This window comes from Anas platyrhynchos, chromosome 16 (assembly GCF_047663525.1).
Source record: "Anas platyrhynchos isolate ZD024472 breed Pekin duck chromosome 16, IASCAAS_PekinDuck_T2T, whole genome shotgun sequence".
In the NCBI taxonomy this organism is placed as follows: domain Eukaryota; kingdom Metazoa; phylum Chordata; class Aves; order Anseriformes; family Anatidae; genus Anas; species Anas platyrhynchos.
Window position 1 is genome coordinate 2,251,655 of NC_092602.1, and position 17,736 is coordinate 2,269,390.

The 17,736-nt window shown below is 57.9% G+C and overlaps 1 protein-coding gene across 5 annotated transcripts in view; it reads right to left on the minus strand.

Moving 5' to 3' along the window:
- CUX2 (cut like homeobox 2) overlaps positions 1 to 17,736 on the minus strand; it is a 56,300-nt gene that overhangs the window by 3,554 nt on the left and 35,010 nt on the right. For 3 of the 5 annotated variants that reach the window (XM_038187442.2, XM_038187439.2, XM_038187444.2), the window contains 18 exons: positions 12,761 to 13,173; positions 8,941 to 9,078; positions 8,649 to 8,772; positions 7,912 to 7,988; positions 7,743 to 7,809; positions 7,508 to 7,556; positions 7,031 to 7,135; positions 6,410 to 6,601; positions 6,270 to 6,328; positions 6,147 to 6,195; positions 5,941 to 6,043; positions 4,858 to 5,505; positions 4,104 to 4,205; positions 2,023 to 2,798; positions 1,624 to 1,783; positions 712 to 972; positions 389 to 577; positions 34 to 307 (listed from right to left, as the gene is read on the minus strand). In XM_038187442.2, the coding sequence (XP_038043370.1) occupies positions 34 to 307; positions 389 to 577; positions 712 to 972; positions 1,624 to 1,783; positions 2,023 to 2,798; positions 4,104 to 4,205; positions 4,858 to 5,505; positions 5,941 to 6,043; positions 6,147 to 6,195; positions 6,270 to 6,328; positions 6,410 to 6,601; positions 7,031 to 7,135; positions 7,508 to 7,556; positions 7,743 to 7,809; positions 7,912 to 7,988; positions 8,649 to 8,772; positions 8,941 to 9,078; positions 12,761 to 12,920 (3,533 nt within the window). In that variant the 5' untranslated portion in view covers positions 12,921 to 13,173. The remainder of the gene's footprint in view (positions 1 to 33; positions 308 to 388; positions 578 to 711; positions 973 to 1,623; positions 1,784 to 2,022; positions 2,799 to 4,103; positions 4,206 to 4,857; positions 5,506 to 5,940; positions 6,044 to 6,146; positions 6,196 to 6,269; positions 6,329 to 6,409; positions 6,602 to 7,030; positions 7,136 to 7,507; positions 7,557 to 7,742; positions 7,810 to 7,911; positions 7,989 to 8,648; positions 8,773 to 8,940; positions 9,079 to 12,760; positions 13,174 to 17,736) is intronic. The other 2 variants (XM_038187446.2, XM_072024315.1) reach the window with 2 other exon arrangements.

Here is a 17,736-nt window from a genome sequence, read left to right on the forward strand (position 1 = left end):
CGTCCCGCCGGGCACGTCCCCTTGGCACCCTACCTGTAGTTGTGGAACCAGTTGATGACGGTGTTGGTCTTGAGGTTGAGCTGGAAGGAGAGCAGCTCGATGGTCTGCTGGGACGGGTAGGGCTCCAGCTGGTAGGCTTTCTTCAAGGCTTCCTTCTCCTCGGGGGCCAGCACCACCCGCGGCTTCTTGATCTGCAGGAGGCTGAGGTCCTGGGGCTGCAGACCAGGGCTGGCGCACTCGGAGCGGGCGCTGGGGGACTCGCTGTCTGAGCCGGCGCTCATCAACCCGTAGCGACGTTTCAGGTAGGCTGCAGGAAAGGAGAAGGAGCTGCACGCCGCTCGCCCCCGGCCGCCCCTCTCCGCTGCCACCACTCAGCCCCTGCACTCACCTTTCTTCTCCAGCTTCTTCATGTCGCGCAGCTTTTCCACGTTGTGGGGGTCGTTGAGCCAGAGCTGCATGCGGACGAAGGGCTCCCTCCCCTTCAGGCTCAGCTTGTGCCACGGCTTGGGCCTGGAGAGGAGATCGGACACCGAGCCCTGCGTCAGGCCCAGGATGCTCTCCCCAAACAGCCGCTGGCCTGGCGGAGGAGAAGCAGAGGCGGTTAGCGCGGGACGGACCCCGCCACCCCTGCCGAGCACCCGAACGCCCCGGCCTCGCCAGAAAAACAGCCAGAAAAGGGGATGACAGCGCTGCACCCGGCGCCGCCCGCACCTAAATTGTTGTCCGTCAGCACCTCCTTGACCTTCTTGGTGATGGAGTAGGTGTCCAGCTCGGGGGACATGGCGACGATCTCCTGGATGCCCACGGGGCCCTGGCTGTTGGGGTGCGCCTTGCCCAGTGCCGCCCTGCTCTCGGGCTGCTGGTTCTCCTTGCTGCTCTCCAGGGCGAGGGTGAGGGGCTCCTGAGAGCCCTTCTCGTGCTCGGCGGGGCTGGGGGGCGGCGAGGGGGACGGCTGGGGCTCGGCGGGGCTGGCTGCAAGGCACCGGGAGAGGACGGGTTAGTGGCACCGGTGGGACCCGCTACCCAAACCCATGTCCCACCGTGATGATGGAGTGGGCATTGGCATGGGTCAAGGGAGAGGATGGCAGAGGGAATGTAAAGGTTATCTTTATTATTCATTTATTTATTATTATTATTTATTAATCCTGAAAGGGGGAAAGCCAGCAGAGCCTCGCCAGCATCGACGGCCAAGTAGGAAGCGGCGGTGGAATAATTAAAGAGAGAAAACACAACATTAAAATAAAAACCCAGCTACTGCTTTATTCCAGGCACAAAGCCAAGGATTTTTGTTGTGTGTGGTTTTTGTTTTTTTTTGATGACTTTCAAAACCCGTTTCTGACAAAATAACATTTGAAGGATCTGAGCAGCAGCCCTACCTTGCCTAACATACTAATTAAGGGGGTTTGGAACGAGTTGGGTGAGTCGGGGGGGCGGCTTTGGAGAGACGGATGAACGCCACCCCCCGATGCTGGTGGGATGCGGGCTGTGAGTGCTGGGGGGCTGTGGGTGGCACGGGGCAGCTTCCAGCAATGGGGTTGGGGTTCAACAAAACCCTGCTGCATTAGGATGCCAACGTCAGAGGGGTGTTTGAGGAGCAAGGGACGCGGCGGCGGTGGCACTTACCCTGGGAGGGGGTCGGCTGCTGGCTGATGCCTTGTCCCAGCTGGTCCGTCAGCCAGAGCTGCATGCGGATGAAAGGCTCCCGGCCCTTCTGCGTCAGCTTGCTCCACGGTTTGGGCCGCGACAGCATGTCGCTCACGCTGCCCTGGGACAGGCCCAGCACCTGGGCACGGCACAGGGTTATACCCGAGGGGCTGCTGCCATCGTCCCCACCCTGGCCACCAGGAGACTGTGTAGGGTTGGGCTGGGCACTGAGGACTCAGCATCCACCGAGGGGACCCACTGGGGCACAGCGGGGACCCTGGCAGGAGGTGCTGGAGGACATCAACCACCCCCGGGCACTGAAGGGGAGACCCCACACCCCAAAGAGGGGACACCAGACCCCATTCCCCAGGCTGCTACCTTCTCTCCGAAGATCCTCTGGCAGATGCCGTTCTTGGCCAACTTCTCCTTGACCTGCCGGGTCAGCTCCAGCGTGTCCACCTCCCTGTACATGTACATCTCGTACTGCTCCGGCGTCAGCGGCGGCACGGTGGGCTTCAGGGTGCGTGGCACGTAGGCGGGGTAGTAGGACAGCCTTCCACCAGCCGCTGGCTCCGTGCCCGCGCCCTCCGTCTTCATCTCCGCCAGCCGGTGGGGCTCATCCTCGGCCGGTGGCACCTCGTCCTCGTTGGTTCCACTCTCACCAGGCTCTCCCCGCGGCCAACCCCGGCCGTTGGCCATGCCGGAGTAGCTCGAGGAAGAGGAGGAGAGCGAAGGCGAGACGGAGGTGTAGGGCCGGCTGAGCAGGCTGCGCTCCGACGCCCAGTGCTGGTCGAAATAGGAGCCAGCGTCGCCGATCTCCGACTTCACCTTGCGGATGATGCTCTGCACGAAGGCGGCGGGCGAGAGGACGGCCAAGGGCGTCTGCGGGGGGCCGGGACTGGCCCCGCTCCCCTCCTCCTGCTTGACGTACGCCGGGACGATGTTCTGGCTGACGGCCGCCAGCGTGGAGCGCTCGGAGGGTGGCGTGCCCCCGGGGCGCCCGCTGCCCCCCGCCTCCATCTCCAGCAGCGCCTGCTGCTGCGCCTGCATCTCCCGCCGGGCTTGCTCCAGGATGCTCTTGATGGCATCCTCCGAGCTGCTGCCACCCGCCCCGTTGGCCACCGCTTGAGATGCTGAAGGGTTTTTGGGCTCACCTGCAAGGAAAAGGAGTGAGGGGGGGCCCCAAGGCGCAGAGCTCGGTGGGGGAGATGGAGGTGCCGGGCTAGGGTTTGATGGAGGGAGGGAGGGGTTTGAAATTTTAGGGGTTGCTCCCTGGAATGCAAAAGGTCTTGGCTGTGCTCTGTCCAGAACCCTCTTGCCTCGGTCTCCCCTGCTTTAATTGGGTTTATGGAGCCCTCCCTTTCTCCAGGGAGCGGCTCTGGGGATGGGGACATCACCAGATGCTGGTGGAGCAGCTTCAGAAAACTGAGCCAGAGCATCAGCGACACCCAGGCCACTGTCACTGCGCTGTGCCTACGTGGGATTTCTTTCCTTGCTGCTTTTTTAATCCCATTAAAACTCTTGCAGGATGGGCTGTTAATTGCATTTCCTTCCTCTGCCTTTGCTTAATAACAGAGCGGCTTTCGCAGAGCATGGCAAGCATGGAAATTGTCAGGCTGGGTGGGAAGATGACACCTTGCTGGAGGGGACAGGATGGCTGTGGGACCACTGGGGACAGCCACCAGCCACGTCCCCCACCCCACCCAAACCTGGATTTGATGCTAAAGGCAACAGCTTCTCTTTCTTGTAGGACTTTGGATCAAAAGGCTGCCAGAATTCAAAATACATGAGAAAAGGGATTTTACAAGCACGGATTATAAACCTGGATGGCGGCATCCAGCGAAGCGAATGCTGTGACACTCCTGTATCTAAGTGGGATTCCATTTTGACAATTGCAAAATAAATCCCATTACCAACGATGGCAATAGACAAACATGTTTGTTTTCCCTGCCTGTTTTTCCACCATTCCTGTCTAATTTAATTCGCCGGGATTCTGCTTTCTCAGCAGACTACCTGTTTTAATGTATTTCATTTCTTGTAATTGACTGTGAGCACAGCTGCTTTAATGATTCCTCATGCCATATGGATTGTGCTTTCTCATTTAATCATCTGTTTCGGGGAAGGGGGAGGGAAAGGTTAGGCCCAAAGTTTCGGAAAGCCCTTTTCCAAAAGCACTGCGTTCAGGGCACCGGGGGCACACGCAGCTCACACTCATGACAATATTCACCAGGATTTCTTTATCCCCTCTCCCAAATCTTCTCTACGGATGGCACTGGGACAAATGCCCCAAAAAGCTCATTTTTGGCCCTGCCAGCACCCATTGTGCTGACGGGAGGAGCCAGGAAGCATCCACAAGCCCAGGGCACCTACTCCAGGGTCCCAGCCCTGTTTGGGGCAGGATGCCCGGCTGTTTTGTGCCCTGCACACTCCTGACATCTCCTCGAGCAGCCAGAACCCACCTCCCTTCTGCGACTCTATCTCCTTCTTCGCCTGCTCCAGGATGTTTTTGATGGCATCGTCGGAGCCTGTTTCTGGCGTTCTGATCCGCGGCGTGATGCTCCCTGATCAAAGAGGCATGACAACAGATTTGTCACCGGCGCTGGTTTTACAAGCTCCGCTCGTATGTCAGGAAGTATTTACTGCTACTCGTGTTCAGTTATTTTTAGGGATGTTGGTTTTTAAGAAAAAAAACACCGGTCCCGATTAGTTGCCAGCCCCTGCCACCAGCTCACACCTCCCGGCTGGGGACCCGAGGGACCCGATGCCACTGCCACCACCCGGAGCATTTCTGAGACGGGGCGAGGAGCCACTGCCATTATTTCACCGCAGTCCCACAGCGCTAAAACTTCATTATTTTAACAAAATATTCCGCCACACATCGATTCATAGGCCATGAAACAGCCTCATGAATAATTAAATGGCACTTGTCAGAATAAAGGAGTGAAGCATGACTGGGGGTGCACCTTCCACACCGGGTTGTTGTGCGTTGCTGCTGCTTGCCAGGGCAATCCCAAAGGGTCCCCATCCCGTAGCAAGCAGCTCCTGGGGACCCCTGGGGACAAACCCTGCGTGTTGGGGGTGACTCCACGCAGTGTCACCTCCTGTCTCACCAGGGAACTGGGCTGGGTGATCCCAGCATGGCACAGGGCACCCTTGGGTGCTGCTGGGACAAGCGGGGCAGGACCCGGTGTGCGGGGCCACCCCACCACTCACCTCTCTGGCGCACCTGGATAGTCCTCAGGGCCAGCACGTTCTGCTCGTCGGAGAGGAACTGCTTCATCTTGATGAACGGCTCCTTGCCCTTCACCGTCAGCTTGCGCCAGGGCTTGGGCCGGGCCAGGATCTCGCTGACGGAGCCCTGCGACAGCCCCAGCACGTAGTGCCCAAAGACCCGCTGCCCGATGTTGTGCTTCAGCAGCTGCTCCTTCACCTGGAAGGCGATGTCGGCCGTATCCAGCTGCTCCTCGTCGGCCGAGCTGCCCCCGCCGCCCTCGGCGGGCTCAACGGGGGGGCTGGCGGCGGGCGGCACGGGGACGGGGGGCACGGCGCTGCTTTTGGCCCCAAAGAAAGCGGTGGGGAAGGGCAGCCCCCCGCCGGCACCCTCGCTTTTGTAGGGGGGTGGCTGCAGCGGGGGGGGCTTGGGGAGCAGCGTGTCCCCCGGGAGCCGCTCGCCCCCTGGGAAGGGGGACAGCGGGAACGTCCGGGGGCCCTCGGGGGCCAGGCCGGGGCCGGGAAGGGATGGGAGGGGAGCAGGGGAGGCTGGCTCGTCCGCCGGGGCCTGTGGGAGCTGCTGGGGGGACGGGAATGGCTGCTCCATGCCCAGCGGGTCCTTCCCCGACTCGTCTTCAGAGGGATCCTCCTCTAGAGATGAACGAGAGAGACAGACACGCACTATAGTCCCGGTGGCTGGCCCCCAGGTGGCCCCATATATCCCATCCCCAGGATCTTTCTGGTCACCAGGGCAGGATCTGGTCCCACCATCCTCACTCCTGGGGTTGCCGTGGTGGGCAAGCTGTGGTGAACATCATAAATTTGGCCATGGCAGCCTGCCCGTGCCACGTCTGGGCCCACAAGGACACCCACAAGCAGCAGGCCACGGCCTACCTCTGGACCCCAACACAGAAAACCAAAATGATGAGGGGCTGTGGCACGAGGGGACATGAATTAGTGGTGGACGTGGCGGTATTAGGTTGGTGCTTGGGCTCGGTGAGCTTCAGGGTGATTTTCAACCTAACCAACCACCACGATTCCACGACTTAGGGCGCCCAAGGCATGGCGTGGCCGCCGTTACCCTACCAGCGCTGGCCATCAGGCCGGGCTTCTCCAGCAGGTACTTCTGCGGCGGGTAGAAAGCCTCCTTCCCCAGCAGCAGGGCGGCCTCCTCCGGCTTCGACATGCTCTGCAAGGAGCAAAGCGGCGGTGGGCCGGGGCGGCGGGGCTGCGGTGGGGCCGACGGGTGCCCCCCGGCCTCCTGGCACACGCCACCGCCCCGCGGCACTTGCCTGGGGAAGGCTGCAGCTGGCGGACGCCACCTTCATGGCCTTCAGGATGCTGGGGGAGAAAAATTTGGGGCGGTGAGGTGGAGGAGGTGGCCTCACGCCGCCCGGCCGCGGGAGCAGCCCTACCTCAGCTCCGTCTTGATCTCCTCATAGTCCGCCTGCGCCTGCAGCTTCTCCTCCAGCTTCTGCGGAGGAGACACGGTGGGTGCGAGGCTGGCCATGGCTGGCACCCACCCTCAAGACCACCCAAGGGTCCGCGCACGCACCTCGATGGCTTCGTTCTTGGCGGCCAGCTGCCCCTCCAGCTCGGCGATCTGGTTGGCGGAGGATTCCTCCAGCTCCTGCAGCGAGCTCTGGAGGTGTTGGACGTCCTTCAGGAGCCGTAGGATCTCCCGGTCCTTGGCAGCCAGAGCTGCCTCCAGCCTCGACCCTGAGCACATGGAATAGTTCACTTTGTCCTGCCGGGAGAGGGGACACCGTCAGCTCCCAGCCACCCGACGCGGGGACACGGGTCTGTCACTGGTATGGGGTGGGATGAACCCTTCCTCTGCCCTTCAAGGTTTCCCATATTCTGCTCAACGCTACGGGGGTGCAAATTCCCCTCCCTGTGACCCAGGTCCCACGGGTAAGGCATTCCCAACGCTACAACCCCACAGCCCCAGTGGTGGAAAAATGCCTGGATCCCTCCCGCTTTGCTCCTGGGCTGCTTCCACACATGGTGGGTGCTCCTGAGCCCAAAACGGTGCTCCTGGGGGCAACGGGGTGCTCAGGACTGTATGGGGTACTCGGGGCTGCATGGGATGCTCCTGGATACGTGGGGTGCTCCTGGCCACGATGGGTGCTCCTGATCACAATGGGTGCTCATGGCCACGATGGGTGCTCCTCACCCCGGCAGCACCCTGCGGGGAGCAGCAGGCCAGGCGCAGGGAGCTGTTGACGGCCGCCAGCTGCTCCCTCAGGCTCTCCACCTCCCGCTGCGCCGCCTCCGCACGCTGCAAGAGAGCAGAAAGCACGTCAGGGGGGGTGCCCCACGCCTCATCCCTCCTCTGGGGCAGAATGGAGTCCCAGCACCCACGTCCACACATCCCATCCCCTGGCTGGGTGCTCAACCACAGCTCAACCCCCCCCAGAATGGGGCAGAGGGTCCAGCCCGCTTTGGGGGAGCCGCTGTGCAGAGGGAAGCAGAGCCCCTCTTTGCAGGGACCCCCCAGTTTTGGGGAGCCCAGCTGGAGCCTGGCCACCGTTGTGCCATTTTCTGGCACCAGCATAAAGGTCACTGGGATTTTTGGGGTGCATCGGTGGGTTAAGCAGGAGGGAAATGGGGTATTTGCTCTGCACTCGCTGGAAATTCATTCCCAGCTCACCTGGTTGGCTTTCTCAAGGTTCGTCATGATCATGGCTACTTCGTCTGCCCTGCAGGGAGAAGCAAGAGGCATCAGCTGGCACGTGGATGCCGGCCCAGAGGTGAAGGACATCAAATCCGTGGCCAGCCAAAGCCCTTGCACGCTACGGGCTCGGACACGTGTGGGATTGAGGGAGTGAGCACCGCTTGGGGTGCTCCTGCGGGCACTTGGTGCCCCTCAGCACCCAGCCACTCACTTGGAGGCAGCCTCCTCGTCGTATTTACACCGCAGCTCCAGCAGCTCCGTCTGTGTCGCCTTCAGCGCTGGCAGCAGGCAAAAAGAGAGGAGATGGGGGGGTGAGAAGCGGGCTGGGGGCTTCAGGATGCCGTGGCCGGCCGGGTCCCCCCCCAGCCCGTCCTCCCTACCTGAGTGGAGCACCTTGATCTTCTCCTCTGCTTCCCCCAGGCGCGCAGCCAGGGTGAGCTGGGCTTCCTGCAGCCCCCTGCGGAGAGAAGGGGGTCAGTGCCTGCCCCAGCCCACCTTGCCCTTTCATTTTAAGGGGTTCGGTGGTAAAAATTCATTTTGGGTGGAAAACTGCGTATTGGAGTGCAGCCCCGCGGGGGCTGGCACCGCGCTGACCCCGCTCAGGGTCCCCTGACGAGGAGCCGAGGCAGGAGGGAGGTGGAAACGCTCCTGTGCCGAAACCCACCCCCCTCCCGGCATTAATTTGAGGGGGGAAGCAATCAGGGAAAAGTTATTCTGCATTATTTATAGCCTGCACTTGCCAGGAACTTACTCGGCGAGCTCTGCAATTTAGGGGTTTAAAGATTCCTCGTTTGTTACGGGCGCGGCGTGTTAAGGAATAGCAATGAAGCGCCGCTAAACGCGCTGCCGGGAAAGCCGCGAGCCTCAAAATTAAAAGGCCTTTTAATGAGGTTCGCCCACCGGCCAGGATTTACGCGGTTTGCCCAAGCACAACCACAGATCATCCACCACAACCGCCTGGAAGAGGGGACGGATGGACAGATGGACACCATGAGTGCCCTCGCTCAACCCAGGCAGTGAAGGAGGTGTGGGGGGAAAAAGGCAGGGGTGAGGACAACCGGACACCCCCGGTACCCCTAAATGCCATCTGGGGGCCCCGTCGCCGGTACTCACGTACTTTTGTTTTTCTGCCTCATTTCTCTGCAGCAAGGCTTCTGCCAAAAGGGCTTTGCTGTCGACGCCGGGGAGCGTGGTCTCAGCCGCCGCGAGCCCGGACCCAGGTGACGTCCCCTCTCTCTGCTCTGCGGGGGGGGGGACACATTTCAGACTGCTGTGGGGTGGGCACGGGGGACAGAGGAAGGGGCTCAGCCCCGAGACCCCCCCTCTGCACCCTGCAGGAGCTCAGGGGCACGAGGGGACATGGATGGGGACCACCATTGCCACCTGCATCCCACTGGCGCTGGGGGTACCTTTGGTGCCGAGGAGCTCCAGGTGCTTCTTCCAGGGGCGGCCGAGCTCCTTCAGGGGTGGATTTTCGGGCTCGAGGCGCTGGAGCTGCTGCAGGCGGTCCTCCAGGCTCCGCGCAGCCTCCAGCACAGGAGCGGGGTCTGCGGGCAACAGGGCTGGTGGTCAGGGCCGGGGGACGGCCACCACTGTCCCCATCCCACCCTCGTGGCTATGGGGACGCGGGTGTCACTCTCTTTGTCCCCAAATCCCAAGGGCAGCAGCCATCTGCAGCCGGCTTACAAATAGGAACAGAGCCCTCGCATGCCACCCCATGTGCCACCCCACGTGCCACCGTGTGTCACCATGTGCCACCGTGTGTCACCCCATGCTCCGCATCACCACCCCAAAGCCCCCAAGACACCGAGCACCACCGGGGGCGCATCCGGGCTTCTCGCCCCCAAACACGGTGGCACCCACGGCCCCAGTGGCCCCGGTCCCCCCAGTTTGGGTGCAGACAATGGCATTTTGTGCCGAGGTAAGCAGGTGCTTTCAGAGCCGTATGTCTTCCCTCTGTCAGCATTACACCATCATTAGCTAGTGTCTGCTCAGCAGGGTGTGCCATTATGTCTCCCAGGGCTGATGTAATTATACATTGACATAATTAACCCAGCAAGCCCATTAAGCAGGCCAGCTAAAAATTCATCTATAATTATTTGTTGTGTGCATGCTAATGAGTCCATCTGCACTGCCATTGTACAACATGAACAAATTAATTTACAAGTCTGGATTTTTTAATAAGTTCAAGAAAATGCCTCCTATTGAGCCAGGTTAATATAGGTTTGGGGTGCTTTTTTTTCTTTTTTTTATGAAAAAGAGAGGAAAGGAAATAGATTGGAATTCTCCAGGGTCAGAAAGTTAGATAAACAGGGAAGTGGGACGGGGCTGGGTGTGCTACTGCACGGCGCACACGTGTGGCAGGCGTCCAAGGGTAAAACTTAATAACAGGGAGGGAAAAAAACCCAACGTGTCGCTGCCTCTGCTGTGAGCGGGGACAGACGGTGGCTCCCCGCCATAGGATTTGGGCTGCTCTGGGGTTGCACCGGATGTTTTTGGGGTGAGTCTGCCCCAAAGATATGGGATTGGGCCTGCAATCATCCCTTTTAGCACCCAGTATGGACGCAGGCAGCAGGACAGCAAGTGCCATGGGTGCTCCTCGCAGAGATGGGGCTTGGAGACCCCCAACCCATCACTGGCACGGGGTGTGGGACCAGCACCACCAGCATCCTCCCTCCTGGGATGCTTTCTGGGAGCAGGAGCCGTGGCTCGGTGCCCATCCAACTGCTTTGACATCCGAGGAACCGCAAGCACCGGGGAAAACCTGCCCGTGAGCTCTGGGGAACGGCCCCTCCATCGCTGCGACCTGCGGAGGACGGCAGGTGAGGCTGCGCAGCACGGCCCCAAACCGGGCTGGATGCTCTCACAGCCATTAATAACGTCTGTAAGTACGCGAGCTAACGATCTGGGTAATTACACCCACAGCAGAGGGGCTGGGGGCCCTCCCCCGGGCTCCCCCCGAGCCGGGGCACCCGCAGGAGGCCGCGCACCAGCAAAACGAGCGGCCGATAAACGCTGGGGCAGGCCCCGACGCGATCCACGCCGGCAACTCCTCTCGCCTCCGTAATGAGAAATAATCCCGGAGCAGCTCAGGCGAGCAATAAAGCGCCGGGGAATTTTGCTGGGGTCAGCGTTTTCCCTGCCGCGACCAAGCCGCACGCTCCGCCAGCGCCCCAGCTCGGAGCTGCCACCCCGGGACCACGCTGGGAGCGGGGCTTGGAGCAGAGCGAGCGGTGCTCCACCTCCGCTTTCCTCATCAGCTCTGACCTCCGTGATGCAAAATGCCCGCCTGGATTAATTAAATCGTGCTAATGAACCGCTGCCCAGCCCTGGGGAAAGCGCTGCCCTCGCCCTCGCCGGCCCCCACAGCCCCATGTGAGGTGTCGGGATCGGCACGGGGCTACCCGCAGCGGAGGCCAAGCTCGTGCCATGCTCGTGCCACCAGACACCCTGCTCTGACGTGGCACCCGGGTGGCACAGCCAGGTGACGGGTGGCACAGCGGGTGACAATTGGCACAGCCAACTCGCCAAGCCCTGCGGCACCCAGCTCCAGCAAAATCCCTGCTGCCAAGCTGAGCCCCCTGCCCGGGCTGGCTTGTGGTGCCACCCTACGTGCTCTCCCCATATATTTATTAACATAAATTGATGTCTGTGTAATAAGTCTTGCCACTAGCTGGCGTTATTGGATGCTGTTTGGCACCTGCAGCAGTGCTGCAGCAGGGATTCGGGGCGGTGGGCAGGGGACTCTCCTGGGTGCCCAGCCCTGGTGCCAAGGGGGCCTTTGGGGAGTGCTGAGGGGTCCCAGCCCGGTCCCACCACAGCACCCCACCACCACAGCAGCTGAAGACACCCACAGGACAGGGCGGGTGTGCTGGGAGGGATCTGAGGTGCTCGACACCTTCCCCTGCACATGCACAACCCCACGGTGCAGCAGCCCCCGCGTCCCCAGGGACCTGCATCCCGTCCCTGCGCCCTGGCTGCTGAGGTCTCGTACCGGGGGACAAAGGGTGGCATCTGCCCTGCGCAGCTGCCACGACACTGAGAAGAGCTCAAGGCATCCACGTGCAACCGTGGTGCACCCCCGGTGTGTCCAGGTGCATCCCTGGTGCCTCCCCACCCACGGTGTGCCCGTGGTGCACGGCTGGTGCCGGCACGAGGTGGCACCTCTCGTGCCACCGCGTCCCGACCTGCTCCAGCAGAGCCCTCCGAAACCCTCCCCGAGTCAAAGTCAGGCTTAAATCAAATCATCCCCAACAACAATGACATTAATTATGCTTTTAACACATTTTACTGCTTCCCCCCCTTCCCTTCACGCCACATCTGTGTGAACAATATCCCCAAGATTTACGGTTTTCTCCCGTAATTACAGACACACAGCCAGCTCACTTATCAAAATACTTGCTGAGCAATCAGGCTCCGTTACAGTCTCTGCCAGAGATTTGTGTTGACAGCAGCCATTCAAAGCAAAAAATGTCGAATCAGGACTTATGTGGTGCTTGTAAAGTGTTCCACAAAGAGTTCGCCTGTCGAGAGACACGCGGACGTGTGACGGACGGGGACAAAATGACAGGAGGGGGGCCTGGGGGCCCAGGAGGTGGAGGGAGGGCAGAAGGGAGCAGGGGGCAGCTGGAAGCCTCGGGGGTGCAGGGGAGATGGAGGTGCCGAGACCACAGGGGGAAGTGTCGGGGTGTGCACGTGTGTGTGGGCACGAGGTGTGCACGGGGAGGGAAGATTACGGGGTTCTGGAAAGCGAGCTGACATTTGGTTCTCGTAGCACAGGATAAAATTTAATGAGGACAAAAATATGTCTCCCTAATTCCCCTAAGAAATCATTAAAACATTTTGTTATTCCTAAATGTCTGGGAAATGAATTAGTGGCCCTGCAGGAGCCCTTCTGCACATCTTCGGCGGTTTGAAGCTCTCCATCCTCGGAGCTGGGGCTGGCACGGGGGTCCCCGTGCTGGGGACGCTCGGTGCTCACCGCAGCCGAGCCCCCGGGGCTGCCCACGGGGAGCCAGCAGAGGCCGTGGCAGCAGCTGGGAGGGCTCCTGGCACCAGCTAGCCCTAGCACAGGCTCTTCCAGTACAAGCCCTGCACCTCAGTTTCCCCCTCCCGAGGCTGTTGGAGGTGCTCCTGGGGGGGCTCCAGCCCCCAAAAGCCAGAGGCGCGGCGCGGACGGTGCCAGGAGCTGCGCCGCGAGCCGGAGCTCCGCGCTTTCGGTGAACTTACCGTCGAAAAGACAACTGGGGATAGCCGCAGTGTTATTACAAGGGCTGAGCAAATGTATTCCTTTCCTAATGTCAAGATGCATTTGGCTCAGGGGCTGAAACACAGCGATGGCAAAAGATGTTTCCACTTGTCTCTTCGGCTGGGATTTCCAGAGCAACATGCAAAAGCGGACGTCTGCGCTGCCAGCCGCCCCGGGGACGGGGACGGGGACGGGGACGGGGACGGGGACGGGTGCCGTGTCCCGGTCCTTGGTGCTGGCTCCTCTCCGGGCACGAGGCTGCCGGCGGGTCGCACGCTACTCGCTACGCAGCCAGGTCGCCGCCGCGTTCCTTACCTGGAGCTTCGATTAATTGCTTGTACACACTCAGGAAAGCCGTCTCAGCCTCCTTGCTCCTCTTACTAAGTGCAATCACCTGCGGGGAGATGGAAAAGGGCGGTGAGAGATGGGGCTGGAGGAGGGAACGGCTCTGCTGGGCAAGAGGCTGTGTGCTCAGAGGGAAGTTTTGTGAGTGAGAGGGACGAGGACAGTGCTCGGGTCACATCCTGCACGGCCACACACGCTGCAGGACAGGGGACGCCCGCCCTGCGCCCGCTCCGCACCGCGCAGCCGCTCGCTGCCTGTGGCCAAACTCCTCGCGCTGTTGTAATGTCACGCCACTTTAAATCATTGATGCGCTCTGAGTAAATGAAAATTATAATTTAATGCCGGCGCTTAAATAAGAAATAAGATTTCTGCCTCTTATTGTGCTTGCTGGGACGGATCCGGCCCACGGCCCTCCCTGGCACAGTGGGGCCGGGGAGATGCTCATGATGTCCCCGCACATCAGGACCAGGACCAGGGCATCTCCTCGTCCACGTCCCCCTGTCCCTGCCACCCCCAAGGCCACGGTGTCACCCCACCCCACTCTGTGCCCATCCAGCAGAGGACAGGGCATGGCCCTGGTGGGACAAGGAGATCTCCACGGCCACAACGTCCCCGCTGCCCTCAGTGAAGGTGACACCAGCAGAGGTGCTCCCAGCCCCAAAAGTCCCCAAAGCCCAAACACGGCTCCTGACCACCACCAAGGCCAAGGGCATCTTTTTTTGCACCCTTCTTGCTCGCAGAGCTTGCAGCGTGCCACACCAGGCTGCATTTCAATTGCTTGTCATTCAAAACAAAAGCGAGCCGCTCATTTGTAATTCACCAGCCACCTGAGCAGAGCTGCCTTCTCCTTCCAAGCTCGCGGAGCACTGGAGCACAAAGATCATTTTTCTGTTGTTAAAATTGTATAAGGCCAGCTTTTTTTTTTAGCATCTCACACACAAACTGACTTTCCCATCACCGTGCTCGATGCAGAGGAGGAATCTGGGGGCTCGCTTCAGCATTCCACTCCAAAACTTGGCTTCAGGTGCCTTGAAATCGTAACAATAAAGCTGCGGAGAGCTGGGGGAAGACGTCGAGCAGGGCAAGGGGAGGGCATTGCGCTCACCTCGCTGGATGGAGGAGTCTACAAGGAGGCTGAGATGGGTCATTTTGGGCTGTTCCCACTGGGATTTTATTCCTGAAGTCACTTTATAGACACAAAGCGTTGGCAAAGGGGGATCTCTGACGTGCTGCCACTGCCTCAGCTTCTCTGCGGAGGGCCGAGCAGCTCGGTCGGAGCTGCAGGAATGAGGAGTTCAAAAAGGCCCAGCTGCTCTTGGAGATTTTGCTCATCCTGAATTGGAGCGTTTTGTTTCATTTCAGGTTTGGTTTCCTCCATAAAGCTACCACACGGAGGCAAACATCCAATCAAAACATCGTTTTGGGACCCCAAACCTGCCCAAAGCACTTGAAAACGCTTTCATCAAAGCGAAACGTTTGGACAGTTTCCAGGGAAATCTTGAATTTGTGCTGCAGCCACTCAATAACCTCAGCATTCATTTCATCAGCCCCAAAATTACACATTTGGGCACAAAACCCATACCACCTTCCGGGGCCGCCCATCCCATGGGCTGGGTTTGGGATGAGGCTGGCACCTTCCAGCTCGGATAACCGGGGTTATTCGCTAGCAACGAGCCCACCACGGCTGATGGATTCTGAGCCAGGCATCAGCTCTGCTCTTTCAGTGTCCTACTAAACTTCAGGAAACATCAGCTACGATTGGTAAAACTTTCGCCTTTCACAAATAGGGATAATTCCCCAAAATACCAGGCTGCAGTGGGGATTTTAGCAGCACGATCGAACCTCTCCAGAGATGCTCAACGTGCTGGGTCCCACTCAGGAACAGCCAAGCATAGCCCTGAAGCTGCCTGTGATCATCATGTGGAGCTGAATTAATCCCTCAAAAAGCATCCTCGGGGGCATCGGCCCCCAAATAAAGCTGCTGGGTATTGCAGAAAAGCCCCCAAATCTCTTCTCCTGCAGGACAGACGTTGAGGTCAACCCCTGCCAGAAGTGGAGGGCACCCTCCAAAAAAAGAGACGAGGGGAGCGATGCTCAGCCCCGCAGCCTGCACAGCGCCGAGAGAGCTCTGCCTCCGCATTCCGCATCGATTCTCATTAATTTCTCTCTTTTCCCCCCGTTTCCCTCCGCAGCACGCGGGCTCAAGGTGAGGCGCGGCGCGGGAGCGGCGGCGCTTGATGGATGACGTTCCCGCGCCGGCTCTTTTTCATGGCTGGTGACTTTCCAGCAAAGCAATTATCACTGGAGAATGCGTAATAGCCTAATTAATTACTATTGTCAGGCTGGCCTCTGTGCCATGATTATACCTTACGAAGCCAACTTTTTAAACATTTGGAAGCAGAAATATTATTATAATTGACTGACACGACGGCGAAAACTCCCCAGCCCGGCCGCGCGCCTCCTCCCCACGTGCGCGGGGTTTTGCGGCGCACCGGCGCGCCTTCATTCTCGCATCCCCGAGATCAAGTGCGGGATAAGTAGTTGGTTATTTCCATCTAAATACTCGTGGCAGTAAAACACAAATGAGCTCTTTCTAAGCGAGGAGGAACAGCTGTCGGGGGAGAAAGCAGCGGCAGAGACCCCAAACATTGAAGAAAACTGATGAAAAAATACATTCAAGCTATTTTCTTCTCTCTCTCTCTCTTTTTTTTTTTTTTTTTTTTTTGCTGATTGGTAAAGAAGTCGAGGGAAAATGGGAAGAGTGGGAGGATGGGCAGAGGTGGTAAGGAGCTGGCGTTGGAGGGGCTCCTCGATCCCATCGCTCGCGCACCCCTTGCGTGCCCACCCGAGCCATCATTCCCTCTGCTCCAGCCCATTTCTCCAAGGGAAGAAAGCTTACAACATTTTCGCAAGGCCGAAAAGCAATTCACGTCAAAAAAGATCAATAATATAAAAATAAAGCCCGAGAATTCTAGTTATAGGGAACGTCATATAAATATGTTGTTCACGTTCATGATTCGCAGATTAAAAAAAAAAAAAAAGGAATCAATATAAGTTCTTCAGATGATGTTATTTCTAATGAGAAATATACCGAGACTGCTGCAAATAACTGCTTAACTGAGAAAAAAAATGCATTAATAATTTACTTTATAAAGCAGGGGATACCGAATGAAAGCAAATTGCTGTTGGTTCTTAATTTTGTTGTAACACTTCCTGACGAGTTCAACGATGCTTTGGCAAAGTTCCTGAGAGCGGACCCAGAGGACGTTAATCTCGATGGAATTATTTCCCCCCCTTTTCCCGTGCCAGCCTTTGCTGTTGCTGGCTGTGGGTGCACTGGACGGTGCCACCATCCTCATGGATGTTTGGCGGGGCTGGGGAACCTCTTGGAGAGACTTTGCCCATGGTCTTCATCTTCTGCACCTCCATCACCACTTCTGGGATGCCAAATTGGCCACTCGGAGCCCCCGAGCCATCTCCAGCTGAGTCCCAACCTCTATTCCCAATGGAGCGAGAGGCGAAAACATTGCAGAAATGTTTTGCATTTTCCCTGACATAATTTTATATATGTTTTTTTTTTTTTTCACTGCCAAGTTTAGATTTTTTTTTTTTCCCAAATTTATTTTTTCAGCGCGTTTACTGACAGTTGGCGACTGTAAACCATCTGCTCCCAACGCACGCGCCGAAGCGAGGGGCTGCAGAGCGAACCGAAGGCAGCTCCGGAGAGCGGGCTGATACCAAGCAGTTCGGGCAAGAAATCCGTGGCCGGATGGGTTTATTCCCGTATTTACAAGAGATATTTTCTCGTAAAAATATGCAAAACATGCAGGGAGGCTCATGGTGTAAAAAAAAAACACCCTTGCAAGGTTCATGTTGGTGGAAGAGAGGGGGCAGGGGGCTTAAAATAGCATCATCGGGCATTCAGGCAAGTCGGGATGCACAAAATTGGGGTAGAAATGAGGTGATCCAAGGGTTTCTGCTCACGGCCAGATGGATTTTGGTGCCACTCACCCCAAACCACCTTGGGCTGGGGACGCAGCGTCCGTCCCACGGGAGAGCAGCGTGCCCTGGTGCGGGCACCGCCAAGTTTCACCTCCAATTTAGCAGAACAAAACTTTTAATTTAGATGTTTTCATCTATCTATCAGAATTAAAAAAAAAAAAAAAAAAAAGTTTAAAATAATGACTGTAATAAATGAAGGTAATTAATTGTAGTTTGTTCCTTTACTGTCTAGTCAGCTTAATTTTACCTTTTCATCTAATAATGAGAAAATAATTTTTGTGCTCTGAGGGTTAATGATATGTAACTGCAAGAGCTGCTAATTGCATGTTGCAAACTATTCATCAAAATCCCCATCTGCGCTACTTGATTATGTTTGCTAAATTATTGCTTTGAATTATCTTTCATAAAGCAACTTTTGTAATTAGCAGGGCTTTCGCTTTGCTCTTTTCTCCGTCGCAAGGATATTCAAACTTGGTCCGTTTCAAGCTGTTGCCATTAAACTGCCATCACGGGCAGCTTTTTGTGATTCTCCGCCAGAGAAATAAACTGGCCTTTATCTAATCAGGACGAAAAACAAAAGCCTGTTTTATTCTCCGCGGGTACAATTTAT